Raw genomic sequence first — 13,285 nt, 5'->3', positions numbered from 1 at the left:
TAACTGTTGAAATGCTTATTTTGTAATGCATTGTTTAATAATCTTCATTTTGCACGTTTGATTACAATGTGTATAGTATGAACAGTGAGTGAGCAACCTTTACTTGATTTTCTACTTGTGTTCTTCAATCGAATGCAACCACCACTAATGTACGTAATGAATCGGTTTGTTTTGTTTTCGCCAAATTACTAAAATCAATGATGAGTTCCAAATTGTACCGACAATTAATACGGAATTCGCAGTGATCAATCGGACAACTTCGTAAATAGCGAAATGTTCCGACTGTACAATGAAGTCAACAAATTTCATTTGTTTTCGCTGCTAGGACTCTGAACGCACATGGCAAATAATTTAATACTTGGACGTTTTTGGAGTCAGGCGATGATAATAAATTCAATCAGTCGCCACGCCAACATTTTGGTTGCATTGGCGACCATTTTGGTCGCAACGTAGAACACTGCCCTATATTGCGAGAGAGAGAGAGAGAGAGAGAGAGAGAGAGAGAGAGAGAGAGAGAGAGAGAGAGAAGAGGATTCGTCACGAATATTTTTTAATAGGAAAAATATCAACCGAGTCTATGTTAATCGGTATTTGTCGAGGCTCTGCCGAGACAAATATCCGATTAACTAGACGCTGTTGATATTTTACATATTAAAAAAACATGAGTAGCGAATTCTATTTATCCTATAACACTTCTATGATAACATTCTAATTACTTTTTAGTAAATCACAGTACTAAAGTCGCCACCATCGATAATATGACGTCGTCACGATTAGCACAGATTAGTTTGACGTCGTACATTTTAAACAAATCTTTGAAAACATTACGCTCAGGTACACAGGTCTTGTTGGCTTGTAAGCAAATGACCCATCACCAGCAATACATTACCTAGAGACCTTGCAAATTTGCATACCATTATTAAATTAACCGGGTTAATAAAGTAAATTATCACATGGGTTTATGACATGGATATCATGGGGAAGTTATAGGATCAATATATATATATATATATATATATATATATATATATATATATATATATATATATATATATATACAGTAGAATCTCATTGGCTCGAACGCCCAACGGTCGAAACCTACCGGTATTCTCGAACCAAGAACAATGTCCCGATTTTTTTTCTATTATAAACCCTTTTATTTTGGTGCTGATTGGTCGAATACCCCTAGGTCGAACAGAAGGTTTCTCTCGAACCAGTTTATTAGTCCGAACTGTAAAATTAAACATATATAGCTCGAACGACTAAGTCTATCCGAAGAAATACAAAAAACAATTTATATTTATTTACGAATTTTTCATTGACCCTTTCACGTTAGTCACAAAGTAAGTTAATATAAATTCGGAAGTCGACGAATTAATCCTAGATCATATGCCGGCTTCTCATGTTGTTTATTTAGCACCTATCGGTAATTATCTTTCTAGTACAGATAATAGTACTACGATAATCGTGAGCTGAATGAACCTTGCATGAAACACCAATCAATTGGTGAGCCTAGTTCGGCCTCGCCGGTTTACTTTAATCATTTTAATCGCTACTCTACGCATGAGCGTCAGCATATTTTGTTTTTAACTTGAAATACAGGAGAGATCAATGTAATGTAGTGATTACAACAATAAAAGGTAAAGGGCCTCCGCCTGTGCTTCATGTACTTTCATTCTTTTCTCAACGTTGTCAATATGTCGCAAAAGATTCTACAAACAGCATAATAAAGAACGATTTTTTTAAATTAATAAATATTTATAAATATAGACTACCAGTGTGTTTGTTATTGTTTTATTCAACGGTGATAAATAATAGTTACAAATATGTATCTCATCCGACATTTGAAGGCGACTTCGTTACTCATGAGTCAATCGGACCATCTTGCCCAAGCCAGTTTTACGGAAATATGCGAGGTTTTCCGATTGGTTTTTGTGTTACAGAAGCACCCGACAACGGCCGAATGCATGGTTCGAACTACCCGATGGGTCGAACAGACTTTGATGCACCGACGGTGTTTGAGCCAATGAGATTCTACTGCATATATATATATATATATATATATATATATATATATATATATATGAAGAGTTCAGGCGCAAAATGCGATATATCCATTTTTCATTTTCAGTAAAAATGGGTTTTTTAATTGGCGTATTTCACATTTTGATAATAAAAAACCCCGGGATTTACCCAATTCAATTTCATAAGGATCAATCACGTAATGCAGCAAATCAGCAGGCCTACGATTAGCCCTTACTGACATACAATAATGGCTTTAACTAAAAACTAGAAAGAAAATTGGTTTATATTGCATTTTGCACCTGAACTCTTCATATAAATTATGACATTTTATGCTTCTATACTTAAAAATGGTAAATAAAAAGACTCAATAGTTGCATTTTTTCATTCAGTGAGCGGGGATAGGCCAATTGTAAGCATGTGTGTACTTTTGATTGCATCAAATATGTAGATTTTTCTGCATTGTTTGTTCAAGTAACAATTAAAAGGTTTCTTTAACTAATAATTATAATATAATTACAAAGCAGTTTTAAAATACACTAATACATTTAAGTACCTCGAATCACCAGGGACCTATTCTAATGGGCATAGGAGTGAGACAGTTATTTGTGATTCACAATAATCACTGTTTTAGGCCCACAGTTCAGTGCACTGTTTTCCTATTTGGGACTGTGTTTTATTTCAGTATTTAAATTTAATTATTTTAAAAAATAAATAAATGGTTCTTTTATGGTTCCTATTGTGTGGACTCTGCTGGGAATCAGTGACATGGTAAGATATTTCAGCCAATCTCAGTACTCGATTCCGTTGTACCCGACATGTTTGCTTGGGTCATGGTGACACTAGGTTCCATTTGGATCCCAACAAAATTTCATTGCCATGACCATAAAAATTGTAACCTTCCAAAATACAGATTGACCTTTGTGATGAATCCACCGATAGTATCAAAATTTAAGCAGTTTCTTCCCAATACATGTAACAAAAATAGATAAAAAGTAAACACTTAAGAATGATAAAATGGCAGTGGCGTAGGAAGGTATCAAATGGGGGTGGGGGGGACACACTTTTATATTTACACACTTTTACACTATTATAAAACAAATATAAAGCAAAATATCTGAAAAGTATAGGCATATGCCCCCCTCCCCTCCCTGCTTCCTATATGCCAGTGAATGGCACCCAATTTCCATCATATTAAAACAATTCAACATTGCTAATTTTAATAAATTTTTATCTGGATTGATTTAATTGCAGTTCCAGAACATAAATAGTATGCAAACTACTTTGCAGATTTTTATCTATTTTTTAAAAATCTTTGGAGTTTTAATATGAGCAAACAAGTAACTAATTAAATAATTCTCTGAATAAAAAATGTTGTTCATGAGCCCTTGTTGTTGTTGTTAGACTTATCTTTAATAAATTATATATTTTGTGCATATACTTGTGTGGAGTTATATTTTTATTAAACCTCTATGCTACTTTTATGTAACTTGCGTTCAGTTTAATAATTAAGCAGAATGCCTATTTAATATATACTTCTGCTTATTCGAGTAATTCTATAGTTCCTTTTCAAATTATTGATATTATGCAAACAATAATAAACATTAATACTTTTAAATGTATCATGAAATATATCTTTTGTCTAAGACTTCTATAATATGAGTTCATGACACCCATACATGTATATATTATGTACTCCAGAATGCATTTTCCCTTTCTTCTTTTTTTAACTCAGGAGAATGCACCTGGACACCTTAGCATTGTCGCCCTCATTTGGTGCTCAGTTCACGTCAAATTATTTTACCAAACCCTTGGTCTCAAATCCTGGGGGAAACAGTACCCAGGTATCCCAGACCCATTAAACTAGATGTACATGTATTTAATGGCATGGTAAAAAAAAAAAAAAATTGTTTTACGGTTAAGATAGTTTTATATTTACAATTATTTTACAAATAACCATTAAAAATAAGTTTTTTGCTGCAACAATAGTTTATTAAAATATATATACAATGTATATGTATTATAGAATGCATACTTGTTGAAAGTATCTTGAATAAATTGATCCATGGACCAAATACCAAAAATCAAATAGAAAATATTAAAAAATGAATCGTCCCATCCCTAGCGGGGCAGGTATCTTTCCATGTATTTCCTTAAATAACAATAATACAATTGATATTTAAAAAATATTAGTAACTGTTTCTGTCCGTCAGGTTATTAATATTGTGCATAATGAATACCATAAACTGTGATAAAGGGAAGGATGTTCACAGGAAACAATTCATGAAATTATACTTTGCACACAAACTTAATTTCATGCAAGAATAAATCCATTCGGTATAGAATAGTTTGTTGAGGGTTAATGGCATCAGTTAACTCAAACACAGGGCAGAAATGTAACCACTAACTTGGTCCCAACTACATTTTCCACCAACAAATTCAAAGATGGAGTCGTATGATTCCCATGGGTTAAAGGTCAGTTTCTAAAATAAGGACTGGCCAATTTCATAGTATTGAAATGTAAAATTTTGATAATATTGGTGGAGTCACAGTGAACAATCATGTACATGTACATCAGTATACCATAACTTCCATAATTCGATGAACCCAATTGATTTAAGTTTATTAATTTACATTTTGCATCATATCATTAGTAATTTTTTCTACCATAGCTGTAAATTATTTGTAAAAAAGAGAGAAGAAATTGGCAAAATGTTGCATATTTTGATAAATAACTATAAATTAATCCATCTTTGCATAATTACATGTACATGGTATAAATGGTGGTTTCATCAGTAATCCTTGGCAAAAAATATAAAATGCATAGAAAGTCTTCATCATGTTTCCATTCCATTAGCAGCCAGTTCTTTGGTATTAATATGAAGATGCAATTCAAATTCAAACTATGATGTCACATGTTAGCATGTCGGTCACTCTTATTGGATTTTACAGTTGATTTAAATTTACAAATATGTAGTAGAAAATAAAACTATAGATCTATGTCATTTTTTGTGAGCATGGGGTTATTTTTTACATTTTACAAGAAAAATTAATCAATATTTTTGGTGATTATGAACTTAGAGGCTGCCTCTTAAAAAAAAATAATACTGCTGTCAACCAGAAACTAATATGCAAGTGTAATCTGGACTATATGTATTCAGGCATTATTATTAATGTTCACCGTAATGTTAGTGAGGTCTCTTCATGTTTAATACAGTGAAACCCATCAACACCAGGCCCTCTCTAAGCCAGAGGGGCGGGACGTAGCCCATTGGTAATGTGTGGTCGGTCTGGGATCGATCCCTGTTGGTGGACCCATTGGGCTATTTCTCGTTCCAGCCAGTGCACCAAGACTGGTATATCAAAGGCCGTGGTATGTCCTACCCTGTCTGCGGGATGGTGCATATAAAAGATCCCTTGCAGCTAATCGAAAAGAGTAGCCCATGAAGTGGCTACAGCGGTTTCCTCTCTCAATATCTTTGTGGTCCTTAACCATATGTCTGACACCATATAACTGTAAATAAAATGTGTTGAGTGCATTGTTAAATAAAACATTTCTTTCTCTCTCTAAGCCAGAATTATCTCAAAAACCAAATGTTATATCCACTGCCCCGTGATATACACATCTTTTAAAGTTTACATTTGTAAACCAGAAACCCCTCTCTAATCGGAACATAGGATGAATAATTTAGTCCCAATGTTTTTATCTAAAAAACAGACCAATCAGACCATTATCAATCATTTTGGTGCCAGTGAAAAATCATTTCGGCTAGAATTCTCTGACTGCCAAATTCAGCTAGTGCTCGAATTTTTAATAAAGAATTGAAAACATGTATGCTTGGTTTACCTGTGACATATGTGACTGGGTACAGTTGACAATTAACAGTTAAACATTTAAGGATCAGCTGGCAGCAAATACAATGCATTTATTTAGAGTTGGCTAGAGCGAGTTAGGGTTTAGGTTAGGTGTTAATTAAGTTATGAATGTGATTAAAGGCCCTTCACAAATGTGTTCCTTCATAAACTGGATCATGATTTGCTTCAAAGATAGACAAAACAACAGTGAATTTAATTCACTGTCTTCCTATTGCTGGAATTTGTTTTTCTTTTGAAAACATTTATTTAGAAGAATAAATAGTATAAACAAAAGAAATGTTGGCTTTGCATGGTTGAAAGGTTGTCAGTAGCATTTCATTTCAATATCAGTTTTCAACATGTCAAAATATCAAGCTATAGTTGCAGTGTTGCACTATCACTTGTTGATGAACTTTAAAACGTTAAACGTTTTGATAATATACATAAGTAAATGTTAAAATCTCTAAGTGAGAGAAGTTTATTAAATTAGAAAATCAACCATTGGAGATATATTCATGAAACGAGACACGTAAGACCGAGTATGAAAAGAATGACAGCAGAGATCAACAGCAATAACAAAGTGTTTTGCCTCAATGTAAACCCCTGAAAACCGGACACTTCTGAATATCAAACATTTTACTTGGCCCATGGATGTCCGGTTTGGAGGGTTTTACTATACAGAACAGAGCCATTATTTTGTTGGAACTGTTTCTTTGGTCGAGTTACATGTATCAGAATTTATTTCAAAATGTTTGGATACTGAGAAACAGAAATTGTTTTTTAAAAATGTAAACAGCCATAAATGCACTTGATTGTTTATGTACAATACATACATGTATTTATAAACAATAAATTTTTGTAGGGACACAGGTGTAAAAATATTTTTTATTTGCTGTTGGTAAATAGTTTCCGACTCACAAGTGACTTGATTAGTCTCCTGTTGGTGGAAGCTAGCACAACATTAGGCCTTCATGTTCATATAGTATACTGTTACTACATTGGAAAAAACCCTGGACACATGCAATGGGAAAAACTTAATTTTGTAATTGTTGTTTAAATCTTTTATAAGTGAGTCTGGGCAGTTTTGCACTATAGTTAAAGCAAACATACACTTTTTTAAAGATGGCTTGTCTGAGTTGACTAAAATCAATATGTCTAGAGCTGTTTTGTAGTATTTTTGATTCAGTGCTTGAATATATTAAGTACTATTAATATCAGTATACCTGTAACTGGATTCAGGTTATAGCAGTGTTATTATTTATAGAAATATTGGTTTCATTTACACTTTCTATTTTCAGATTGTTCTCAATTGGTGTTTGGGGAAAAACTAACTAACTGTGCAATCATATGGCCACATGCTTGGTCACTGTTCAGCATTTCACAATGAACAAACATCCTAGCATGTTTTACACAATGGAAGTCGGCGATTCGACCTTCACTATTCTCAAACGATATCAGAGTCTCCGCCCCATTGGTTCTGGAGCCCAAGGCATAGTATGGTAAGTACAGATTTAACATATGTGTATGACTATTTAAATATTTTGTTTATGTTAATTTTACATTTATTTTAATTAATTTGAACTTAAGTTTTCTCAGGCATTGAAATTAATATATACTGTCTGGTAAACCATACACAGGTTACCACAACTTTATTGGCATGCAGGAACCTGGTACCCTGAAGGACTGTTCTTTACCAACTTTGTAAGCTGGTTTCTTTCTACACAAGGTCATTCTTTTAATTTGAATATTGAATGGTGGTAAAATATAATGCATTTCTTTCTATTTTCTTTTTTTCTTCATTTTTTTTTTTTGGGGGGGAGGGGGGTTGTACATGTAATACCTCCCAAAAAAGCAAAACAAAAAACCCACAATCCCAACAACAACAATTGATACTGCATGCCAGAAATTTGGCAACTTGGACAATTTTGTCAAATACAAATTATATAAAGGGATTTTTGATTCATTGATTATAAAAAGTTAACCTACTGTTCATACATGTATATATTATTATTATTATTTTATACATATATATAGATTTAAGTCATTGGTCATTGTGCTCTATTGGTGTCATTAAACAAAACAAACTTTTTTTCTTTATATAAAATTTCTTTTAGACAGTTTAATATTGAGGACAAGTTAATTGCACAATAGACACACATGTCTGTCCTTTTGCACATCCAATGGTCCATCTGTTGTCATACCACAATTGCACACATGTAGGAACATCAGTATTCCATGGACACATGATTTCTAGTTAACAAATACAGCTATTTATTCATCTTCACACATGTCATTCTTGCTAAAACCTGTGGAAGTCTTTTGATTTTTGTTTGATATTCATGTTGCATTTAATATAATGTAGCTGCATGAACATGTGTAGCATCAGTGTCAAAGCAGTGTTCAATCAGCTGCATTGAAGATCTCTCTATAGCTATGGAGATTGAGAGGTCTTAAAAATACCATGATGTAAACTAGTATTGATTTTGTGTGGGTGTTGAGTTAATGTCAGTAGTCGGTGAACATACATGTGTATTTACACACTCGCCTATCTGAAGCTACATTTATAGCGATGTGTGCACATTTAGTTAAAAGATAATGTTGGTATCGGATAACTACATTAGAATCATATGTGTAGAATGCCATAGAACATTAGTTTAATATATGTGCCTAAAAAAATGTTTTAATCTTGGCACAGTATAGAATGTTTTTAACATTCAAATGATTTCTTTGTGTTAAAAAATTGATGTCTGTGTAGTGTACATGTATGTAATTTAAATTAAATTGCAGTTTATCGTTTGTTAATGGTTTTAATTTTAACATGTATAGTGTGTTACCTTGCTTGTTTTAGCATACATGTACGTGTAATGTGGCACCATGCTTCAACAGTCTAGCACCATCTTGTCTTTATCAGCACCGTGCTGCCCTTAGAATAATAAAATATCCCTGTTATATATTTTGGTATTCAATTATTAATTAAAGCAAGCATATTAATTACATTTGATTTCAAATAATCTTGTGTCTTTTATGAAAAAAACAAAACAAGTGCCCTAAAAACTGAAAATGCCCCAAAAGTATTTAGTCTATCATGCCTTACCAAATTTCTAGGGAAAACACTAATGTAGGTCTGTTTTTTTCGTTCACAAAGCAGATTCCATTTCTTTGAATTTGGTGACCTCATGGCCTATAAAAATAAATGTCCTAGGAACTGTAACACTATCTGTATTTTCCTTTTTACAGAGAGGATACAGATATTTGTTTAAGATCATGCTATGTAATTCTATGATGTAATTCTGTAAGACTCTATGGCCATCATTCTCAGACAGTTTTCCCCAGCATGTTCTGAGCTCGAGGAATAGCTGTCCCATATTGTTCCTTTACTAACAAGTCTGGTCTAGGGACTAGTTTAAGAGCTACGTTCACGATAGAATGTATCGGCTTGGAATCAATAGCCCAACACTTTAAGCACTCTTTCCAGCAATATGTGTATGGATTTACCCAGAGGCACACATTGGCATGGTATCGATCAATAATGTCAAATCACCATCAGAACTGTGTGATCGGGTGGGTCTATACTAAACACTGTATGGATTCCACAACACTTTTCACGTGTTGGTCAACTCTGTTATTGAGGTTTTCATTTGCACATCACAGATTACCGCTTGAATTGTTATTAATATGTGTTTGTATTCCATAGGAAATTAATTTCTCTTGAGAATTTACCTCATGGAATGAAATATGAGTTTCCAGTGTAATTAACTTGTGGAATGAAACACGAGTTTGTGGTGTAATTAAGATTGGTTTGTCTCCTAGCCTGAATAAATTTCATGTGTCATCTTTGTATCTTTCTGTCTATTCATCAGTCCACTCTATTTACAAAGTTTTCCTCAGGCGGGTTTTCCTAAGATGTATTGGTAACATATTGTTTGAGTTTCTATTCAAACATCAAACTGCTTACACATGAATGGTTACTATATCTTGTCTTGTATATTTAATGTTTTTCTAATCATTCTAATGTTTGTAGGGGTGAGACGTAGCCCAGTGGTAAAGCGCTCGCTTGATGCGCGGTCGATTTGGGATCGATCCCTGTCGGTGGGCCTATTGGGCTATTTCTCGCTCCAGCCAGTTCACCACAACTGGTACATCAAAGGCTGTGGTATGTGCTATCCTATCTATGGAATGGTGCATATAAAAGATCCCTTGCTGCTAATCGAAAAAAGTAGCCCATAAAGTGGCGACAGCGGATTTCCTCCCTCAATATCTGTGTGGTCCTTAACCATATGTCCGACTCCATATAACCGTAAATAAAATGTGTTGAGTGCATCATTAAAGAAAACATTAAAACAATCTTAATGTTTGTAGTAGCTTGTCTTCATTTTCTTTCATAATAATTGCAAACTTTCTTCTGATGCATGACTTAATTGATTTTAATTACATGATGTCACTAAAAATTTAATTTTTGTTTTTTTTAGTAAAATGTAGAAAGTGATGTCATTTTTTCTATGGGACGTCATTACATAAAATGAATCAAGGAAAGGATAAAAGAAGCTGATTTATGTGTATTTTGAACTAAATATGGAATTATAAGAATTGTTTTTGTTTGAATTCATTAATGTATAGCTGAGTCACAAATTTAGAATAAAATTGCTTTGCTATGCCATACAAATTTATACAATTTAATGAATTTGTGACGGTTACAGTGTTCTTGCTGGGTGAAGATTAAAGGAGGGCGGCCGCGCGGCACCACACCCTACAAAGGGGAGTGCTTGGTGGTTACCATGTTGTGTGTTGATAGGCTTGGTGGAAAGACATATTCCTTAATTTGCCTACAAAAACGTCTTACTTGAACCAAAAATGTTATCGGTCTGATATTCACGGGCAGTTCCGGTTTTGCTGCACCGATCAAAGTTTTAATATTATTATTTTAATAAAGATTTTTAAGATATACGAAAAACAAAAAAGACGTTTGTGTGATCCCCTAATGTCGAATACATTTTTTGTTATTTCCATCTTCATTGAATGAATCGATCGCTGTAATAAAATATTATCGCCAACTGATAAAAAGTAGTTTCATTTTTGTAAATAGCGTTCTACAATGCGAGTAAAATACTCGCCATGGTGACTAAAAACATTCCCTGGCGTGTAAAAAATATAATCACATTCGCCATTTGGCGACTGTCCAATAATTTTACTTTAAACTGTAAACAAAACTGGACATCGGAAAACACAGTGGACCAGTAGCAATTGATCTTCCATAAAACATGTTTTCTATCAGTAGTTTTTTGGAAAAATAAAAGTTTGAGACAAGTTAATCGAACTATGAATAACGGTGATGTTAAGGGAGGTAATACTTCGTTATGATGTTATCTCCCGTAACTTGAATTTCTAGCGTTTGGAAATAATTCGGCCCCAGTTCAGTTTTGGACCAAGTCGGTCCTGTCCCATTTAGAGCCAGGTTTTATTTATGTATTAAAATGAGATTGTTGAGTCACTGTGTGTCTTTACTTGTCTGTTTCAAAATCAAACATTAATTATTTTAAATGTCGACTTATATATGTTTATGCTGCACTCCAATTGTGTCGTGATAATGAGTCCCTCCACGATAACGACGTCTCCAGTCGTGAATGTTATTTTAATCACGTCGGAAGTTATGTTCACCAGTGGAGGATGAAAACATATTTATATTTTCATGACTTGACTTTAGATGGCTTTAAAGACACAACTATTTACAAAACAGTATTTACAGATTTACAAAGCAGTATGTGACGAAAATAAATATTATTTAAACCCAAAGTTAGGTAGCCGATTGGTAACTACTAGTAACATGTTGAAGCCTGGTAATTATTATCACAATGCTTTTATTTAACTTTTAATGAGTACTGCAATTTAAATGCATATCTTAGCAGTGCCATTAAAATAGTAATTAGCTTAATTTCGTTTAAATAAAATTATTGGTTACGGAATTTGATAATGATAGTTAATAGTCCTTCACTGTTTTAGTGGAACCGGACACAAACAGTAACTTGTAATTAGTATTTAACAACTAGGAATTACCCCTTCACGAGTTCATTCGAATGCAGTCCTAATAACAATTACGGCATTAGTAATGTGCCGTAAAATGGCAGATGAATCGATTTAATGACATGTATATATTAGCTGTCTACTAAATATAAGTGGATGGCGACTAAAATATTATACTTTACTGGCCAGGTAAGAGTAAATTTGAACTTGCTTTGTAGAGCACTGGTAAAGGCAGTGTATACATGTATATCATTTGGCACCCAAGATAAATTATTTTAATGCTAAACACTACCACTTCCATTGTTTTTATAAGTGGTAATATCTTCCCCTCCCCAAATAAAAAGTTTACAATATGTTATAAAGAACTGCTGAATAAACAGAATGACAGAAAGTGAAAATCATCAGTTAAATCAATTATATCTGCAATTGAGGACAAAATATCAGACGACAGTTAGTGGAAACAAAAGATAGAGTGACCGTTTGATCACGTGACACATTTGGCATCAAATAAGTGGGAGGGTTTCAATCAGAAATTGCCGAATCCATAAAAAATAAAAATGTTTTTAGTGCTCAAATTAAATATAACTTTTATTGTGTGTATTAAACATAAAATGGATACAGATATGGGACAAAATAGAGGTTGTTACAAATACTGTTAAATTATGTTACGGTAACTGTCGTAAACGTTTCGTCAATTGTTTTTTCGTACACAAAGAGCTTTGTTTCCTTTGATGTCCAGTATGCAGACTGATCGTTGTGTTTTTTTACGTGTAAAAAAAAGTGTGCATTTGGAAATAGGTGCTGTAAAATATAGTAGGGTGTTGTAAAATATAGTAGGGTGTTGTAAAATAAAGAGGGGCACAGAAAAATAAAGGAGAGCGGAGAACGTGAAAGGAGGGTGGCAAAATGCAATAGCGAGAACACTGGGTTATACATCAATAAAGTTAACAAAAATGACCAGCAGTATTATATATATTTTTGTATGCACAAAATTATTGGGAAATAAAATCCAGTTTGTTACTACAAATATTAGGATGACAAGAAACACATTGAATATACAGACACTGATATTCTAAACCAACAGATATATTTAATGTGTAATATTAGTCATTAACAAGGCTCTGTTAATGGGGGAAACTGTTACTATGCTAGCAAAATCAAGACAGTCTCTTTAAACATACCTTTGGAAGTTACAGTTACAGTTTATAATTTTTTTTTTTAAATTTCAACTTGTCACAGGTTTACGCAGGTTTCAAAATCAATGGTGAGCAATAACCTGCTCTTGTGGCATTACGTGGCTGAGAAATTGCTCTCGGTGTCAAACTCACAGTAATTTTGACTCAATAAAGTAGTGATATGATCGGCATTTAACAAGGCAAGCAGTTTTTTG

The 13,285-nt window shown here is 33.3% G+C and overlaps 1 protein-coding gene across 4 annotated transcripts in view; it reads left to right on the top strand.

Moving 5' to 3' along the window:
* The window catches only part of LOC121379983 (stress-activated protein kinase JNK-like), a 68,962-nt gene that overhangs the window by 7,103 nt on the left and 48,574 nt on the right, over positions 1 to 13,285 (top strand). For all 4 annotated transcript variants that reach the window (XM_041508689.1, XM_041508691.1, XM_041508688.1 and 1 more), the window contains exon 2: positions 7,176 to 7,376. In XM_041508689.1, coding sequence (XP_041364623.1) covers positions 7,225 to 7,376 — 152 coding nt within the window. In that variant the 5' untranslated portion in view covers positions 7,176 to 7,224. The remainder of the gene's footprint in view (positions 1 to 7,175; positions 7,377 to 13,285) is intronic.

This window comes from Gigantopelta aegis, chromosome 8 (genome assembly GCF_016097555.1).
Source record: "Gigantopelta aegis isolate Gae_Host chromosome 8, Gae_host_genome, whole genome shotgun sequence".
NCBI lineage: Eukaryota > Metazoa > Mollusca > Gastropoda > Neomphalida > Peltospiridae > Gigantopelta > Gigantopelta aegis.
Note: the sequence above shows the minus strand (reverse complement) of the source record. Positions and strands in the feature narration are given on the sequence as shown.